Here is a 21,109-nt window from a genome sequence, read left to right on the forward strand (position 1 = left end):
TGCAGTGAAAATGGACACCGCTAGTGAGGATAACGTTAAAACGGACGATGCGAGTAGTCCGAAGAAGGAGTTGCCTGCGAATCTTCAAAAAATTTGCCTCGTTTGTGGAGACAAAGCTCTTGGTTATAACTTTAACGCAATTTCCTGCGAGAGTTGCAAGGCGTTTTTTCGTCGAAACGCATTAGTCAACAAGGAGTTTAAATGCCCCTTCTCCAACAACTGTGAGATAACTGTATTAACCCGGAGATTTTGTCAAAAATGTAGGTTAGAGAAATGCCTGTCCGTAGGTATGGTGAAGGAGTTTATCATGTCAGATGAGGATAAAGCGGAAAAGAGACGGAAAATCGAAGAAAACCGAGCTAAAAAACGGCAGTTAAACGATTCAGACGATTCTGTGTCAAGTTCTAAGAACTTCAGAAGAGATGATGAATTGAACAATTATGTTCCGCCTATGCATGACACAGGTATTATTATGCATATTTTGTAGATTTACTAGTTAGTGCTTTATTGCCTTGTTGCGTTAATGGTTATGGAGATCTAGGGTTTGATTCCTGATGTGCGCCTGAATTTTTTATTTTTGTTGAGAAATTTTACAACTCTGCCACTGTTTGCCTCAAGCTGAACATATGAGATAACTAACACTGTTACAACCCATAGTGTCGAACTTGACCAATAAATCATCATCAACATCATCCTATTAACATGCCTCCTCTGACAAAGAAGAACCCTACCTTCAACTGCAGAGGAGGTCTGTGCTGTGCTGAGCTTTAAAGGTTACATTTATGCTCAAATCTCAAGGTTGTAGGCCTCTAAAAGTCACAACAGATCTCAGATTCTTTTGAGTTTATTACCAAATGCAACCACTTTTTAAAAGCACATCGAAACAAAGAGATTTTAATAAATAATATTTGTTGGCATACATTAAAGTGGATTACAGAAATTCAATATCAATACCTATGGGAGCACTAATTATTAGTTTAAAACAAACAATCACCAATTAAATATCCCCAGATAAATTTTTAAAATATAATATTTTATTTATACACTCTTTCTTAACGCCTCCAGGCCTAACTTCATTGTTGTTACCTTCAAATATTATGTTTTTTTTGTTTTTTGCAGGTTTACAATATAATGTACTGAATAGTACAACATGCAGTCCACACAGTACCGCCCAATACTCTCCCTCGCCTCTGAACACTGACCTGGATAATACTATGAGTACAGCTGTGTACAACCAGTACGTCCCGGTGCAAAGCACAGACCAGCCATATACAATGAAAGTGTACCCCATAGATGAGAAGACCATTATAAATAGAGCGGTATATGACCAGAGGGTTGTGGAGGCTGGATATAGTAATATTTGTGACAGTATGGACAGCATGTACGAACAACCTAAACAGAATAGCATAAGGTAACTATTAATTTACATAAAACAATAGCATTCGCACATCATCTTCTTCTTCTTCTTCTTTCCCTGAGCTTGTCTCCATACTTGGTTGGAACCTTGCATTGTACATAGTGCCACTGACTCCCCGCTGGCTCACTCCAGAAGCTTAGCAGGCCGTCCAGGCTGCCAAGCATTTCAGGGAGTGATGCTGGGGAGCGAAGGTATGCTGCACGTTGCTATTCGCATTGCATTAATTCAATTCAAATGAAAGGAAGCATGGAGATGTGAGGTTTTTTTTCGACAACAATAAACAAAGAATTATTTAGATTTGGGACTGAAGCTGTAGAATAATCAGTTGAATTTGAAACTTTAATTTTAAGCTGACGAAAATGGTTATGTAACTAAATGAAATGCTTTCTAAATTATTTTCACTGTGACCTTTGTAAGTGGAATTATATTTTATTACTAGGAATTGTTATCAGTAAAATAATAATATTTAGTATATATCCGCTAACAGGTGCAATCTTTTGAAAGATAATTTCACCATACAGTGTTGCTTAATTGATTGTGCTATCTCGCAGCGAACTTGCTAATTTGTTTGTAGTATCTAACAGAGAATTATATATAAGATTAAATGTGATTTTCCAGGATTTACTGAATCCACTTAATATTGCGTTCAAGGATGTATTAAAAGAATTTTGACGAACTCCCTGGCGCAACGGTGAGCGCTGTGAATGTAACTTGAAGGTCCTGGGTTCGATTCCCGGCGGGGGAAATTATAATTCTGAATTATCTCTGGTCTTGTTTGGTCTTGTTTGATCTTGTTTGGTGTATCATCAATAGTTTTCTCAGCGCATTCTGCAGTAATTAATTTTATTGCAGTTTTCTAAAGGACGTCTAAGTTTAAGTTATCGCCTATGTTACTTCGTTATAGTTTAGCTTTCGTATGGCGAGAAATGTCTAAGAAGATGCGGATTTAATGGTTAATGGCCTATAAACAGAGCTTTCCAGAACATACAAGGAACACGTCCTGCAACATGCCACCCTGTGTCCACCAACCTTGTACTTTTATAGAGCACAGCTCAGAATTCAATATAATAGCATACTTACATAGTATTGATTGTTATCATAATATTGATAAGGTTTGTGACCTAAATGACGTGTCACGTAGATTGCACGATTAATGTCATTGCGCCAATGTTACGCCCGTGAGCTTCCTGTTTGTAAAGATGACCTTGAGCAACAAATTAAAAAAAAATCAATTCATTTATTTCAAGTACGCCTAATATAAGCACTTTTGAAACGTCAAGTCTGTCTGTGTGTAGTGACTCTACCATCGGTTCGGAAGGCAGATTCTACCGAGAAGAAGCCGGCAAGAAACTCAGCAGTTGCTCTTTTCCAATATCAACAATTTACATTTTACATTTTAAAATTCACGTTTCTATCTTGTGAGAGATGAAAGCGGAGCCGGATGCTTCCAAGCAACCTTGTCATTAAGAAATTCATCAATTGTATAATAACCTCGCTGTAATAAATGTGTCCAAAATTACCTTAGGAATCATATTATAAAAGCGTATACTAAACCCCACAAATGACTTCAGCACCTTTCGCAGACGATATGCAGATGTCACTAATTTATGACCATTTCTTGTAAGTCGACTGTTTATATCCACTTTTGTTTATAATGACTAATATGTTCTCTTAAAAATACGATATTGTTATAAATATATCGTGAGGCTACCGTGAGTATACCTATTTCTTAAAAATTTTTCACGGAGGGATTCACGTGATTTAATATAATATATATATCATCCTAAATCCCCTACAGGCCCACTACAGGGCACGGGTCGGGAAGGGTTTAAGCCTTAGTCGTCCAAGCCGGCCCAGTGCGGATTGGTAGACTCCACACTTTAAGGACATTATGGAGTTTCACACGGGTCCGCTTAGCTAATTTGGACCTTGGATTGGTATAAAAAAAAATCAAAATTCATTTCTTTCAAGTAGGCCTAAGCACTTTTGAAACGTCAAGATAGATTATATCCTGGATTAACACATAGGCTGCTTTTGATCCCGGGAAAATGTACGGTTCCCGTACGATTCGTGAAAAACAACAAAAACCGCGTACGAATCCGCGGGCAACATCTGGTGTAGAATAGAAAAAGATTCTTTAAATCCGACTTCGAAAAATGTGGGTTTTGAAGCTGTCGATAATTTCAGGTCGATACTGACGAACGGGAGTGCAGCCGTAGACGAGGTAGCGGATAAGGAGCAAAGTCACGTTTGCGAAGAGATGCCGTCCACCAGCACCAACCCCGATGTCAACAAAGCGAGGGACATACTGCAAGATGTTGAGAGGTATCCATCTAATCATCTTCTTTGTCCTAGCCTTATCCCATCATTTGGGGTCGGCTCTCCTCGTCTTTCTGCGCCAGGACTCTCCGTCTTGGGTTGTCATGTCAATCAGTTTTGCGTTTTTGATATCTATGGCTACCGTCGTCCATCACGTGGAAGCAGGGCGTCCTCTTATTTTGCTTTCAGAGAGTGCCAAGGCTTTTTAATAATAATAATAAAATTCTATTTTAGGCATAGCATATACAGTGCAATTAAAAATGAAAAAAATAATAAAATAACATAAAACGTACCAACTCGTACCAATTTAGGTATTTGGGGGACCTTATAACTCCCTCTGTATGCACTCATTGCGCACTTTATCGAGTCCTGTTACACCAGCTGCCCATCTCAACATCTTTATCACATTGACGTGCAATTTTTTGCACGTCAAGGGTTATTTTTGTCGCCCAGCACTCGCGGGGGTAGACGAGGGCACCCGATTTCTGACGTCTTCCGGTAGTGGAAACTTACCACAGTCACGGGGGCGTTCGGAATAGACAATGATAAGTCCAAAAGTCCACCAACACTCAGATTAAGGCAGAACCGAGCCGTCAGAGTCCTCGCAGGAGGCACTCCTGATCGACGTCTCCCACCTTCCCCCCGATGTCGCCGAGCCCTGGGGCTCTGCTCATGGCGAGCTTTCCCACTCGCCCCACTCCCCCGTGACGGTGTGACGTTGACGCCATAGCAATCCTTCAGGTGGTTATCGGCTGTAATTTTGTCTGTTATGGGGGCGACCTTATAACTCCCTCTGTATGTACTCATTGCGCACTTTATCAAGTCTTGTTACACCTACTGCCCATTTTAACATCTTCATCTCGTTGACGTGCAATTTTTGATCATGAGTCAGTTTCATCGCCCAGCACTACGCGCCGTACAGTAAGCATGTCCCTGACGACCCTGACGATAAAATAACTAGCGACAATGTGGCCCAACAACACACAAACACAACATCTTCGCCGGCGGTAGACGAGGGCCCCGATTTCTGACTCTTCTCGTGGCGAGCTCTGGCGCTTGCCCCTTTCCCCCGGTGACGCCGCAGCAACCTCTCAGGTGGTTATCGGCAATCCACCCGAAAATCAATTGACGTTACGGTCGAGCATATCACCATAGCTCCCGTATACACTACTCAAGTGGAATGGTTATTGATGCTTCAATATTAGTCTTGTACACGGGTTCTGTATGTTTTTAGTTCTGAGTAATGTTTGATTGTTTGGCTGTGTCTGGAATATTAAGCTCATATAAGCAGTAGTAGAGGTAATGGTATCCCTCGCTTCCAGGATAGAGCCGAACTCTATGGAGTCAATACTGTGCGAGGCGATCAAACTGGAGTTCGAGGCGTACACCTCGGTTGGCAGCTGTAGCGGATCCTCGCGAGAACTCAATGAGGTAACTATGTACATATAATATAAATGCGACAGCCGATTGGCGCAGCGGGCAGCGACCCTGCTTTCTGAGTCCAAGGCCGTGGGTTCGATTCCCACAACTGGAAAATGTTTTAGTGATGAACATGAATGTTCTTCAGTGTCTGGGTGTGTTTATATATATATTATAAGTATTAATGTATATTATTCATTTACATATTCATAGGCTATTTTAGTACCCATAACACAAGCAACGCTTAATTTGGGGCTAGATGGCGATGTGTGTATTGTCTTAGTATATTTATTTATTATGTAATTTGTGACGAACTCGCTGCGTGAGCGCTGTGGTTTAAATAGGAGGTCCCGGGTTCGATTTCCGGTAGGGGAAAATTTGAAATTTATTATTTCTAACTGCCAACGTGTGTTTATGTGTACTTCCATTACACCGTAACTAAGCAACCAAAAAACTTGACTCTTAAGACCCGACTCAAAATGACGGGGCTTCATGAGTTTGATGGGCCGCCATCATGTTCTGGTTTTTTTCTTGAGGTTCTACAATTTTCTTGAAAATAAATTATAGCCCATGTTACTTTCCTATAGTTTAGCTTTCTTTTGGTGAAGAAATCGTTTAAATCGGTCCAATACTTTCCGAGCTCATTCCGTACAAACAAACAAACTAAAAAAACAAACCAACAAAAATCTATCCTCTTTTTAGTAGTAGTAGTAAGTGTACATTTTGCGTTAACGTTAGATTATCTCCTATAAACAATAGGCTTTTATGCCAAACCTAGACTAAGTACAATGGGCGAAAAACAATACGTGAACATATCATATTCTCGCTAAAATTGCATCATAAACTAATTTAGAAATGACGTGACGGTTTTAAGCAGTCAGACCACAATGTTTGCCGATTATGGTAGTTTGATTTGTCTCGTATGAGCAACAATTAAATACCTAGACACAAACTACGGAATAAATGAGTCAATGTAATATTTATTCCTAAACAAACACTATTGAGTCATCGCAATTCGAAATTTACTTATACCGCATTATTATTGTTAGAAAAGTAACGAAATCTGTATATCGTCTGCGAGATGCAGAAGTCGTTTGTGGGTACAACATAAAAAAATTCTAAAGATTATTAAAGTGTACAATCATGTTTAAAATGCAATCTATGATTCTTGCCGATTCCTACCGATTCTTCTCGGTAAAATTTAATCTCTCTTAAAATAAATGATTTTTTAAATTTGAATTTTTAAGGTATCGATGGATAATATAACTTAACGCTAACGGAAAACACGCACGCCTCAGAGTTACGGAGGAAAATTTAAAAGAAGTTGCAGAAGTGAAGACAGATAAACAAAAACAGTCTCAAAAATACAAAAACTTCAAAATATCTAACTGTTTCGTTTTTTTAACCCGTGGCCAGCGTTGTGGACTACATCCTATGCCCTGCACATTTATTTTTTATTCATAACTAAGTTAGTCGTTAGTGGAAAGTGTTGATGCAGTCTAAGATGGTAGCGGGCTAACCTGTTACGGAGTATGGCAGTCATGCCCCTAAGCGATTTAGTGTTTCTCCGGAACACTAAATCGCTTAGCGGCACGTCGTTATCGGTAGGGAGGTAACTAGCCACGGCCAAAGCCTCCCACCAGACATAAAAATTCTTGCGTGGGACGGGTCCCCCCTCATTTTGCGAAGGGACCCTCCTGCCAGTGTGCCGGTAAAGAGTTTATAATGCTGATGATGATCATTGTTGCAGGTGGAAAGGGCGAAGCTGAACGAGCTCATAGTGGCCAATAAGGCCCTGCACGCGCCCATCGATGACGACCTCTCGCAACTCATAGGAGAGGTGGCTTCCGCCGGTCTGAAGGTTCGAATCCAGTGCCCTTAATCCGAGATTTGTACGCTAATCGAAGGTCCGTTTCAAAGCGATTTTCCAAAATATCAGAGTAAAATAGTGTGACCCTTGTCTTAAAGCTCGTCCACAATTCTACAGCAAACGCAATTTAAAAAACAGGATCACATAATTTGCGACCCTAAAACTAGTAGCATCAGGTCCATTATGCTTTGTTGTTGCAGTGTTTCGATACTCGAAAACAACTCCGCGATTGCGAGCATGCGAGATGCACTAGAAACTAAACGAAAGACATTTTGACTATCGATTATTTCTTTTTCTAATGATATTAACATTAACTTTGAGAAGCGGTGCGGAGCCCAGTAGGTAGGAGCTAGACTTCGTTTTCGGGAGGCCGAGTTCGAATCCCAGCACACACCTGCCACTTTTCTAAGCTACGTGCGTTTTAAGCAAATAAAATATCACTTGCTTCGACGGGGATGGAAAACATCGTGAGGAAATCTGCATGACTGAGAGTTCTACATAATGTTCTCAGGTGGGTGGAGTCCACCAATCCGTACTGGGCCAGCGTGGTGGACTATGGCCTTAAACCCTTCTCATTCTGAGAGGAGACCCGTGCCCTAAACTGGGCCGATCATGGGATGATATGATGACGATGATTTTTTTTTTAATTTTTCTATTTGTTTTATTGTACAGGAAAACTTACAGTTAATAACAGAAAGTAAAAAAAATGGAAGTAAAAATGCTGATATAAGTCGGTTTGTTTGTTTGGCCGTCGGCCAGCATTTCGGGGGGACCGAGTTTGATCGCCGACATTCACCTCTACCTTTTCGGAGTTAGTGCGTTTTTGATTTAAGCAAAAAAAAACATCACTAGCTTTAACGTGAGGAATGCATGCCTGCGAGTTCAGCAGCTCTCGGTGTGCCAACTCGCACTTGGCCAGCGGTGACGTGGCGGGCGCGGTGTGTTCGCAGGACGGCAACGGCGACCACGACCCCATGCTCATCACCATCGTGAACCTGACGGCGGTCGCCATCCGGAGGCTCATCAAGATCGCCAAGAAGATCAACGCGTTCAAGAACATGTGCGAAGAGGATCAGGTCAGTAATAGCTGATCGTTCTCAGGACTAGGTGGGAGTAATCTTACGTAACGTGCGCCGCGACAAAACCCGAGCGTACTAAGGTATTGCATTCATTTTCCTCTTAATTTCCTCATTCATTTGCCTCATATAATAATAATAATAAAAAATATACTACGACAATACACAAATCTCCATCTAGCCCCAAAGTAAGCGTAGCTTGAGTTATGGGTACTAAGATGACTGATGGATATTTTTTAATAAATAATATATACATAAATTCTTATAATATACATATAAACACCCAGACACTAAAAAGTCTAGTCCTCATGAATCCTATCTAATATTATAAATGATGTATGTAAATCTGTCTGGAGCGGTGATAGCGCATTGTATAGGAGCTCGAATTCACTTTCTGTGACACTAACTTTTAAAAGAGATCTGCGTTTAAGGTAATTAAATTATCACTTGCTTCAACGGTGAAAGAAAACATCGTGAGGAAACCTGCATGCCTGAGAGTTCTACATAATGTTCTCAAAGGTGTGTGGAGTCCACCTATCCACACTGGGCCAGCGTGGTGGACTACGGCCTCAACGCTTTCTCATAGTGGGAAGAGACCCGCGCCATGTAATGGGCCGGTAATAGGCTGATATGATGACGATGATGATATATGTCTGTTTGTTTGTTTGTCTTTCCTTCTAGCCCTAACTAGGTTAGGAGGCTAAGTTCTAGTTTGGAGTTTATTGATAGGACAGTGTCGTAGGCTACTTTTTATACCAGGAAAAAGTTTCCAAGATTTGTAAAAAAAACCGTAATAAATGCGGACGGAAACGCGTGCAATAAAAATGTATTAATTGATTGGGGCTAAGTATTAATGATGTAGAGAAAATGCGATCGGTTAAATTGGTCATAGTTAGTATTACGATACTCTAATACACCATGACTATAAGTATACCAACTTCAGGTTAGGTTCAATTAAGCGAGCTTCTATCTAAGACTATATGTCACTCAAGTCTGTCTGTGATCAACTGAGATCGTATCCCCAACGAGTTCTCTTACTCACACAATATTTCTTTCAGATTGCTTTGTTGAAAGGTGGCTGCATAGAAATGATGGTCCTCCGGAGTACAATGACATACGACGGCCAAAGAAATCAATGGAAGGTAAATATAACCCTGACGAAGCGAAATTTTGCGAGTTATGTGCGCACCCTGAACGTGTGTCAACGTTTTGGATGCGTACCTAATTCGCAAAAATTGTAACGAGCGACAATCAACTATAATTATTGTGACTTTTGTAAATCTCCTTAAGCAATTTATGATGGAATCTCAAATTTATGATGATCCCTCGTGCCGTGAAATGAAATATTTATTTTGCTAAATATGGGTTAATTATTGGTGTTTAGGATATAAAGTTCCAACATATTATGTTAATACATCAACATGCAAAATTTTGACATTAAGTCATATTAATAATAATCTTATTTGTTATCAATTATATAAAATAATGTTCTGGGATTTATAGTGTCATATTAGATCATTGTATTAGTTATGTAATAACAATTCTAAGTTTTAATGTCAAATAAATACAATTAAAATTAAATTTAATTAATTAACATTAGCAAAATTAAGCAGTAACCACAAGTATTTCATGATAACCATAGCAGCTAAGGTATTCTGCGATGGTATAAAATGATCTGTCACACAACCATAGAAACAGTTTGATAGCTAAGCCTTAAATGACGGGTTGGCTGCCGTCCGCTGAGGAGTTGTGTCCTCTATCTCCAATCACATTCATCAGATCTACACGAAATTTGGGCAAAATTAAATAGACATTATAAAGTACAAAAGTAATTATTTCAATCGGTTATCATTTGACGGCGTTATGGTGTAAAATCGTCAAACACCTTCTTCCAATCTCCCGAAAGAACTGAGCTTAATTTCGGGATAAAAAGCATCCTATATTAATTCTAATACCTTCAGAAATATGTGTACACAGTTTCATGATGATCGGTTTAGTCGTTTTTGCGTGAAAGCGTAACAAACAAACTTACATTCACATTTATAATATTAGTAGGGATTCGGCAGCTCATTGCGTAAGGCGATTTTAAAGTCTGTGCAAGTCGGTATTTTGGTATTACTAATTTATTTGGATATCGCGTGATACTTTTTGGGTTTAAATCGTGTGGTGACGGCAGATCAGAATACAGCGACCACCCCTCGTCTTCCTACAGATGTCGTTCGAGTTGACTAAAGAATTGCAACTGAGAACGGACAGCAGCGTCGTCTGTGCGCAGTCTAGTCTAGTCAGTTGTAGTAGAAGTATAGCTTTTTGTGACAGAGCTCGTCCACTCGAAGTACTATCGCCACGCTTATATCTGCCGCTAAGCAGCATTGGTGCAATGCTGTGTTCTGGTCCAATGGGCGTGGTTGCCGGTGTCATTACTAACGTCCACTGCGATCTGCGGCACGGCCACGAGTCGTCAGTGGCTACTTTCGAGCAGAAGTTATGCTTCCATGTGTGTCTCGTTTTCTGATTACTCCTCATCTTTACTGGCACGTGGCGTCTTGTACTGATCTCGTGGTGTAGTAAGACATACCCTTGTCTAGCAGCTGCCGCACAGCCACGAGTCTCTAGGGGCTACTTTCGAGCAGTAGTTATGCTTCCGTGCTTTCCGTTCGCTGATTACTCCTCATCTCTTCTGGCGTGGATGTACTGACCCCGCGGTGTAGTAAGAGGGACGCTCGCCCGCAGTTGCCGCACAGCCACGAGCAGTACGGCAGCATTCAGACGGACGTGCTGAAGCTGGCCAAGGGCAACATCTACCGCTCGCACGAGCAATTCATCCGCTCGTTCGACGCGCGCTGGCGCACCGACGAGCACGTCATCCTCATCATGTCGGCCATACTGCTGTTCACGCCCGACCGCGCGCGCGTCGTGCACCGCGACGTCATCAAGCTCGAGCAGGTCGGTGCACTGCGGGACAAATGGCTCTATTTGTATTGTGTTAGAGCTCAAATTAGATGCGGTGTTAGCCCAGCGGAGGGACTCCGACTTCACTTTCGGGGGGACCATATCCTCTTAACTTTTTAAAGTTATTTGCGTTTTAAGCAATTAGTTTCACTTGCTTTAACGGTGAAGGAAAACAGCGAGAAACCTGCATGCCCGAGATTTCTCGATAATGTTCTCAATGGTGTGTGGAATCCACCAATCCGCACAGGGCCAGCATGTTGAGACCCGTGCCCTGTAGTGGACCGGTAATAGGTTGATATGATGATGATAATAGCTTAACTTGCTCAGCTAGTCGCGAAGCTGAATTAGTGTCAATGGACGAGGCAGATAGCTCGGAGAACCGATGGACGTTGGTGTCCCGAGGCTTGGCGACTCCGCCCGGGTAAACGCAACGCTGGTCGACCCCTAACAAGAAGGACAGTGGACATCAAACGAGTCGCATGGAGCCGCTGGCGGCCCAGGACCGTGGATTTTGGAACTCCCTATAAACCTTTGACCTTTATAAAAAAAATCAGAAGAATAAAGAATTAAAATTACACAATTTGAAACTCTTACGCATGTGGCATTAGGACCATTTTAATTTGAATCGAGCAAATCTTGTACTAAGGCTACAGATGCTTTTTGCGACTCTACGACATAATATGACGGTTGTCCTCCTAGTTTTATTCCTAACTGTATGTTCCCCTCGGATCCCTCCCCTGTAAGCAAAATTTCGTCAAAATTGTGGGCCGAAAAAGTTCGTAGGTACAACTCGTGCCGTTAAAGGAAAGATTAACAAAAACACATTATACGAGCTTCCGTATACTATGTGAAAGAGCTAGACATGCAAAAAAAGACTTTCGACTCAAACTTCTGAAGTGAATTTTCCACTAAAACTTGAAGAACGGTAGTTGATTCGGAAGGCGCTCTAATTCTTTTCTTCAAGATTTTCCAGAACTAGCTCATTTTGCAGAACTCGTACTACTACCTGCTGCGCCGCTACCTGGAGAGCGTGTACCCGGGCTGCGAGGCCAAGTCTACCTTCCTGAAGCTGATCCAGAAGATCCTGGAGCTGCGGAAGTTCGCCGAGGAGGTGACGGGCGTGTACCTCGACGTGCACCCCATCGAGCCGCTGCTAATGGAGATATTCGACCTGAAGCACCACGCCGCATGACGTCGCCGCACCGCACTCGCCCCGCTATCAAGACCCTCGGCGGTAAGCGAGCCACCTGCCAATTTACACAAGACTCGATATATTTTATTTCCTAGAACCGCTAGGCCTTTTTTAAGTTTACTATTACTGTTATTGTATTCATATTACACTAAAAAAGTGCCAAATTTTCTCAAGCTGACTACGCCGATGTTGATTTTTAAGCCAAATCTCTATATGGCATTAATATTTTGAGTTTGGGGGGATAATGTTAACACAATACTTTAGTAATTGCAAATTTGACCTTGAATTTTCCTCCGTGCTTTGACAAGCAAGTTAAGGCACCTGGTCACAATGATTGAGACCATATTTTTTGGTAAGATCACTGAACACATCGTTCGCGTGTGGCCAACCAAAAATCTCGTCCCCCAAACAAATTACTGAGATATATTTAAGAAATTATGAACAAAATTAAACAGGGCTAAATAAAAAATGCCAGTAAGCTCTCGGCCTATCATTAAAACTAACAACTTTTCAAAATTCAGTTTTATTTTATTTCACACAAAAAAAATAGATTATGTTATTTCTGTAAAGTGACATTACTCTGTCAAGCCAAATACATGTGATCAACGAAACAGTCACCATAGTACACTTATACATAACAGAGTAGTAACAAGTAGAGTATATTGCACAAACTATATTGTTAAAAAACAGTGGTTAAACAAAAGTTGTTAGTTTTAATGTTAACAACTATAGACCGAAAACTTTCTAGTATTTTTTGTTTAACCCTGTATATTGTATCTCATTGGAGGGTACCAAAAATGGTGGTTAATAATTTTTTTTTTAATCTATAAAGTTATTTTACTATTTGATTATACGAAATAGCTCAAGTGATAGTATGTTTAAAAGAATTTATATAAGAAAAATGGTTATTTTATGTAACTTTTTATGTAAGAGAGCCGCTGCTACGAGTTTTGCAAATTGTCTGTATTATTCATGAAATTTTTGTATGAATTACTAAGTACGCAAGTTTAGAGTTACAAATTCTTTACTGCAGAACTTAATTCTATGTTTGCATAACTCATACATGCGCTAAGAAACGTTAACAGTTGTACACACTGGCGAATTTTTGTTTAATATTTATTGGTTCTCTATTTAAATATTAAGTTTGCCCCTGATTCCTTATTACTTCATCGAAACATACGTCAAATCAAATCATTAATATTTCTTTTAAGTTAGCTTGCACAGACATAAGACGTCAATATATACTTATTTCTCTCAAGCAAATAAATAAATGTCATTTAAATAATTTTCAATTCATTTCCCCCACTATTGTGCGGTGATGAAAATACAATATTAAGCAAGCATAAGAATATTTTAGTTTACTTAAAATAAAGCTACGTTGTTTTCAGTACCTCTGTTACTGTTACGGATCTCTGATTCTGATTTGATTGCTCGGATGTACTCCGAGCATAGCTCTCTTCAGATACACCGTATATGATCGAAATCGAATCGAATATCGAAGGTCAAAAAGTTATATCTGCTTATGCAAATGGTGACTATGTAAAAATGATAGTCACGTATTCTTCTTCTTAACTTGTGAAAATTAACGTCTTTTAGCAAATATTATATGCGTATCAATTTAGCAGGCAGGTGCTATTGCAATATTCATGTCAATTTAGCACATAGCATATGCATATCAATTATTAATATTAAAAGACACGAATTCGCATGCCTTTGTAATTGAAGCCAAAAAAGCTTTTTACACTTACTTGTAACTTCTTTTAACGCATTTACAACCTTTTGTTGTAGCTGCGTTTATGCAGCGGCATATTCGCCAATGTGTACGCAGCCTTACACATTATTGTTACTGTCAAAATATATAATAATAAAACTTTATTGCATTTTTCTAGGAAATGTTTTCGGGTTTTTAGTAATTTACGACTTCTAAATACTCTTATTTTTATGTTAAGTTTCCCATAATCGCCTTAATTGATTGCCAAAAATCATTCATCTAAAAGTAAGCTTTAATTATTTTGTTTTATTGCTAGATCTCCACATGTATACTAATATTATAAATCTGAAGAGCCTGTTTGGTTGAACGCGCTAATCTCAGGAAGTACCGGTTCGAATTGGAAGTTTAGTAGTAGTTAGTAAGTAGTTTTTTTTTAATAGGCTTACTACGACTAGATCGAAGAGGTGAGAGATTTTTGTTAATGATTCATAAAAAAAAACTTTTTTTTTTTTAATATGTTAGGAAATCCTTATGGATACCTCCGCGTCATGGGGAGGCAAGGAGGTTATGCCAGACTCTTACTGACTAAAACCCCACGATGTTCCTTCTAACCGCCTTAAGGTGGAACCACGGAAACGCTTTCGCATGCATCCGCGATTCCGCCAGCGAACGAAACGAACCCACCTCGTGTGTTATCGTAAGAGGCGTACCAGAACGTACGTTACGGACTACGTAATGTTACGACTACGGACCTTGTGGACAATAGACACTCCCGTTTCCATCACCAACAAGTCCTGCAAAGGCACTGGGAGCAGCAGAGTGATTTCGCCGGAAGAACACCCTACCCCTACCACCAGCCTTCACTTCTCCGCCAGTTTTATACCAAGACGGTTCGCGGTTCCGGAGGTATGAGCCTCCACTCCTCCGCCAGTCTTATACCTGGACGGTTCGCAGTTCCGGAGGTATGAGCCTCCACTCCACCGCCAGTCACATACCTGGACGGTCCTCGTGCTCCGGAGGTATGAGCCTCCACTCCTCCGCCAGTCACATACCTGGACGGTCCTCGTGCTCCGGAGGTATGAGCCTCCACTCCTCCGCCAGTCACATACCTGGACGGTCCTCGTGCTCCGGAGGTATGAGCCTCCACTCCTCCGCTAGTCACATACCTGGACGGTCCTCGTGCTCCGGAGGTATGAGCCTCCACTCCTCCGCCAGTCACATACCTGGACGGTCCTCGTGCTCCGGAGGTATGAGTCCCATTCCTGTCTGGGCTATCCACCTCCCGGGTACATACATCCCCTGGGTCCATCCATCCTGGGACTCACGGAGATGCTCTGGACGCATAACCCAGTCGGGTCATAACCCATCGGCTAGCAATATCTTCTAAGAGAAATTGTTAACTGATGTTCCTACATACCGGCCCGAATGCTGCCCCTTTTTTTTTATCAAAAAAAATTTATCACAATATAGAACAATTATAATGTTGCAAAAGAGGAACTGCTGGCAGAATTTCTTGACAGCTTCTTCTCGGTAGAATCTGCATCCGAACCGGTGGTAGAGTCACTACAAACAGACAGACTTGTTGTTTCGAAAGTGCTCATTAAGTAGGCCTACTAAAATATTTTTATTTTATTTCATTAATATAACGTGGAGACCTAGCGTAGGTACATAACAATAAACTAAAGTCTATAGGACTAAAATTCAAACCGTCCTAAAGATATCATACTAATCTTAGTCTTGTCGATTTAGTGAAACTGTTTTTTTTTTTTGATTTTTTTGAATTACTTATTGTAATTTAAAAAATCGTATAATTTCCGATAACCGATGCCTTATATCATAAGTAATTTATTTTTAGAAAGTACTTTCTAAATCAGGGCGCTACTTGTATCAAAAACATTTATTATTGTACGAATAGAAAAGAATATTTTTGCTCACGGCCCTAAAATGTTGTTTACATTTTGAAAATACTGACTCTTTTCGTGTCACATTTATGTCTAGGAAATGAGCGGACCGTAGTCAATTGTTAATGATAAAAGACCATTTTTAGAGTTCCGTATTAAAGTGCTAACTGAACACCATTACTAAACAGCCCTTCCGACTCTTTTTTTATTACATTACAACTTTTTATTTTTTTCTGGCTTTACACAGATGAGCCAATGTCAGGTGTCTTGTCAATGTGATTGGAAAATAGCAACTGCTGAGTTTCTTGCCGGCTTCTTCTCGGTAGAATCTGCCTTCCGAACCTGTGGTAGAGTCACTACAAACAGACAGACTTGACGTTTCAAAAGTGCTTATATTAGGCCTACTTGAAATAAATGAATTTTGAATTATATAATAACAAAAGTTACTTGACTTAACTCACCTGGTTTTAAGTGCTGATGTCTGTCTGTGAGACTGTTTGATCATAAATCTTAATAGGTAAAGAGAATTTCAGTTTTTATTTTGTTTTTCAGGAACTGTATTTTTATTTTATAACAACAAAAAGTAATATAAATAAGAAATAGTAAATTAAGTTGTTGTCCCTATAGAAGAAAGGTGCGTTTTTTTGTTGTTTTTTGCTCGATTTTAACAATGTTAATTTTATGTAGATTTTTATATTGCACCTTGGTACGGAACCCATCGCGTACAAGTCCAATCCACACTTTTATTTTTGTTGATGAATTACACTTTGTTAATTAATAAAATTGGTCAGTTTTAATCATTGGTCGGGAGGTTTGCTCACAATGTATTGCTATACGGTAGACACCTGTTATTCTTACAAATGATGATATCAAATTATTCGTTTTGTATGAAGACAACGAGTTGGCAACTTGTAAGAAATCTTAGTGAATCGGTAGCTGTAAGGTACGAAAATAGTCACTATTTTCTTAATGAGATTTTTATTCCGTCTTTAACGGTCTTTAGGTATGCTCTATTTTTATACGAAACTTGTCGCTAAATACCCGCAGAACGACTGACTCATAGTGCCAAGTGTTAGATTTTCTACCTTCTTTTACTTTTTTTTTTCTTTTTATTCTATAAGGTAAGCCACATACGACGACTTTACGACTGCAATCTCACTTGGTGGTAAGTGATGATGCAGTCTAAGATGGTAGCGGGCTAACCTGTTAGGGAGTATTGTCGTACCACTAAATCGCTTAGCGGCAAGTCTTTGTCGGTAGGGTGGTAACTAGCCACGGCCAAAGCCTCCCACCAAACAAGACCAGAGAAAATTAAGAAATTATAAATTCCCATATTGACCCTGCCGAAATCGAACCCTAACTAAACCTACTTAAATTCGCAGCGCTCACCGATGCGCCAGGGAGATCTTTATATTACTTTAACAAACGCGTGACAGTTACCTACAATTTATATGGCATCGACGAATCGTCATCTTGTGAAGTGCTGAAAGACCGTGCTGTCACTAGATGAAGCACTTTTAATATCGTATGAATCGTAGTTAACCTTCAAGCGATCGAATAAAACATACCTAAACGTAAAACACACTTGATATCAGAGTTCCAAGTTTTTGTGTGTGCGTGTGTGCCTACCTGCGTTGGCTAATTCGATCGCGTGGAAGTTAACTACAATTTATATGGGAGAAAAGAAACGCCATCTAGTCACAATTCTGTGAAACCGCACAGTCACTAGATAGCGCACTTTCGATGCCATATAAATCGTAGTTAACTCTCACGCAATCGAATAAGTAAACGTAAGCAGAAACACTGACACTCGGCATTCAGGTCTGCCGCAGAACGTCACACTGAACACGGTGACGATTTACAAGTTTTAGTACTATTAGATGATAATTTTGACAGCTAACAGAACGAATGAGGTTTTGTTTATTCGTTACCGAACCTATTCGAGTATCAATTTTATTAACTTAAAAAGCATATAAAAATTTTCGGAACCGACAGGATTTGAACCTGCGACTGTTTACCAGTCGCTATAAGACTGATGTAATAGGCATATACTAATTTCGGTCGGAGAGCCGTAGCTTAGTTGGTAAAGCGCGATTGCCAGAGAGACGCAGGTACAAATCCTGTCGCTTCCGGAAATTTTTATATGCTTTTTAAGTTAATAAAATTGATAATTCCGCCAAGCGTAGATAAAAACTAATAAAAATTATGAAATTCTATTCGATTAATTATCGATTATACTATCCATAAAATTTGTGTTGCAGTAGTTGCATCGCAACTGTTTGGTCAGATTATAATTTATAATACAAAACATTTGAGTTATTGTGTTTTTAACTAATTTCCAATATTTTTTTAGTTAAATCACTGTCGCACTACTCTTGTTCGCAACGCGGACCTATAAAAGGTATTTCGACAATAAGTGCTCAGGAATTTAGCTCGTTGTGCCAGGCCAGGAAACCAACTCCGTAGTTAAGCAGCAATATGGCATAAAACCATAACGACTGACTCGAAATTAGACGCCTTGTAAAGAGGCATTGCTGATTCTACTTCATTATAACGCAATATTAATGCGTAAACGATATGTATGCCAGGATTTTAGGGAAACCAGTGCTCTTCTTGTGATGCCACGTACGCTAGACGCAAAGTTTGACGCAGGTTTGTCGCGGCGTTTTTGCCTTACCTTTACAGTGGTTAGGTTCAGTGTGACGTCATGCGGCAAGGCGTCCAGTCTCCATAATGTTTATACTTTTGAAATTGTAAATATTTTATAATAAGCTAATTACTATTGTTATATTTTAAAAGAACTATTTTTTATAGACAATAAATTTTTTGTTATTGTATTTAAAGATAGGTGCAATAATTTGTATTTTAAAATTATAAATATAATAGATTGTTATATATTTCTTGAGGTTTTATTTATTTTTTTGATTATACTGTCATATGAAGAGAAAAGACAAAAACTTATTTTATCTATATCTATCACTACCAGATAGATAACCTAACCCTTGACTTCAATGTCAAAACTGGTGATAAGTTTAAGATGGAAGTACACTATCTTGTTAGGGGTATGAAAGTTTTATCAAACCCGGTATGGGTTGAAACCCCGATCGGTTTCTACAAACATCGGTTTCTTTTTTTTTTTTTTTAGTAATAATTGACGAACCAAACAGGTGGAGCACTTGATGGTAAGTGGAAACCATCGCCTATAAATAGAGCAACAGTACGCAGGCCATGCAAGAAACGTCACGCAACACGCCACAAGGCATGCAACATTACTATTTAATATAAGTTTACCGATGATAACCCAGTGGATAGAAGCTCGACTTACCTTTAGGGGACTGAGTTCGAATCCCAGCCCGCACCTCTAACATTTCCAAGTTATGTGCGTTTTAAGTAATTAAAATATCACTTGCTTCAACGGTGAAGGAAAACATCGTGAGGAAACCTGCTTGCCTGAGAGTTCTCCATAATGTTCTCAAAGACGACCGTTTGGCGCAGTCCAAGGCCACACGATTCGATTCCCACAACTGGAAAATGTTTCTGTGATTAACATGAATGTTTTTCAGTGTCTGGATGTTTATCTGTATTTTATAAGTATTTATATTTATAATTCTAAAAATTATTTATCAGTCATCTTAGTACCCATAACACAAGACACGCTTACTTTGGGGCTATATGACAATGTGTGTATTGTCGAAGTATATTTATTTATTTAAAGGTATGTGGAGTCCACCAATCCGCACTGGGCCAGCCTGGTGGACTACGGCCTTAAACCCTTTTAATTGTGGGAGGAGACCCGTGCCCTTCAGTGGGCCGGTAATGGATGGATAAGTTTAGCTAAGTTCATAAATTAACTATTAAAATAAATAAATAATATTTTTTGTAATGTGCATTTGTAACTGACTTAGTATATACGTTTTGGCTAGCTGTAAGTAAACTAAGTCGCTGGGAGCCGCTGGAGGCAAGCGGCCCAGGGCCTTGTATTGTAGAACTCCCTACAAAAGACCTATGTCCAGCAGTGGACGTCGATTGGTTGACACGATTATGTTGATGAAGTATACTAAGGATATAAATAAACATGCGCCCCGTGTCCATTAACCTGAGGCAGACACAAATGTAACTTTGAAGTTTTTAAGAGACATCTCCAAGATGTCAATGGGTAGTTTTTGGCTAAGAGTAGTTGCGACGTCTGCGTGTATCACTGTTTTTTATCACGCGCGAACAGCTGTTTTGATAATAATACGGAATATGAAAATTGAAACACAAAAATATTTGAAACATTTAATTGATAAGCCTGCGCAACTTCTACAACAAACGAAACACTTAAAATAATCAACAAAAATAAATAATAAAGTATATTACGAGGCATGTCTAAACTAAAAAAAAAACCGAAAAATAAAACTCCCTGCACTTCGATTTCACTCCATAGAATTAAAAACATACAGAAACCTCATTCAGCCATTATAGCATGTTTTCACATTATATGGTAAAGGTTTAGAACATTAGAGGTAAATAAAGGAATGAAGTGACTAACAGTCTGTTCGAAACACTCCTAAAGTGGAGTGGTTTTTGATGCTTCAATATTAGTTTTTTCTGTATGTTCTTAATTCTGAGTTTCACCTTTCGAAAGCTTAACGTGAGACTTGATATGCCCTTTAACATAGGCTCCTAGCGACCGTACCACTACGCGTGAAAATCATAATATACATTCCTGTTTCTTACAACGGCGTACACTTGTTGTTGTGTATATAAAACACAATGTAGATAAAACATTACAATAAACTGTTACAAATGTTCTGTTAAAATTGGAGTGCCGATTAAGTTTAGTTTGCACCTTACTGCAAGTTACCTATATGTATAAAGAAGAGCAACTTTTAATTAAGCCGGGTAATACAGATTTTTTTTTTAACCAACAAAGAGATTTTATGCGGCTTAAAATAGTATAGGCATTTCTGCAAATGTACAAATATTTTTACCTTTTCAAATTTATTATACTTAAATGAACGTTTAATTTAATCAAATTATTCACGATTCAGAACTAGTTATAATTGAAACATGTTTTAAACACGAAAATATTGCTTTATTATATTTCTAATATACCAGCGATCGATTCTGGCTGTATATCGGTTTACTTAAGTGCGAGAAACAGAAGTCGTCGCGCCATTTCCCCTAATTAATATATTTTCGCTTTTTGGTGTATTGATAATAATTTAAAGTGTCCAGTGTAATTAGAAAGAAGATTTTACGCCGCTATG

General features: G+C 39.3%; 1 protein-coding gene across 1 annotated transcript; it reads left to right on the forward strand.

Annotated features, from left to right (window-relative positions):
- Nucleotides 1-10: 10 nt before the first annotated feature.
- Nucleotides 11-12,685, forward strand: LOC120634389 (nuclear hormone receptor HR96). The gene is made up of 9 exons (XM_039904914.1): nucleotides 11-464; nucleotides 1,120-1,411; nucleotides 3,605-3,742; nucleotides 5,059-5,167; nucleotides 6,906-7,016; nucleotides 7,976-8,101; nucleotides 9,160-9,243; nucleotides 10,835-11,047; nucleotides 12,045-12,685. The coding sequence occupies exons 1-9, from the start codon at nucleotides 11-13 to the stop codon at nucleotides 12,243-12,245; spliced, it is 1,728 nt and encodes a 575-aa protein (XP_039760848.1). The 3' UTR covers nucleotides 12,246-12,685.
- The last annotated feature ends 8,424 nt before the right edge of the window (nucleotides 12,686-21,109 follow it).

Source organism: Pararge aegeria, chromosome 23 (assembly GCF_905163445.1).
Source record: "Pararge aegeria chromosome 23, ilParAegt1.1, whole genome shotgun sequence".
Lineage (NCBI taxonomy): Eukaryota > Metazoa > Arthropoda > Insecta > Lepidoptera > Nymphalidae > Pararge > Pararge aegeria.

Bases quoted from the DNA above. Each gene is read 5' to 3' on its own strand.
- LOC120634389 (XM_039904914.1), top strand. From the start codon at position 11: ATGGACACCGCTAGTGAGGATAACGTTAAAACGGACGATGCGAGTAGT. The intron at 7,017-7,975 runs GTTCGAATCCAG...GTGTGTTCGCAG, and splicing joins TGGCTTCCGCCGGTCTGAAG to GACGGCAACGGCGACCACGA. The intron at 8,102-9,159 runs GTCAGTAATAGC...TATTTCTTTCAG, and splicing joins ACATGTGCGAAGAGGATCAG to ATTGCTTTGTTGAAAGGTGG.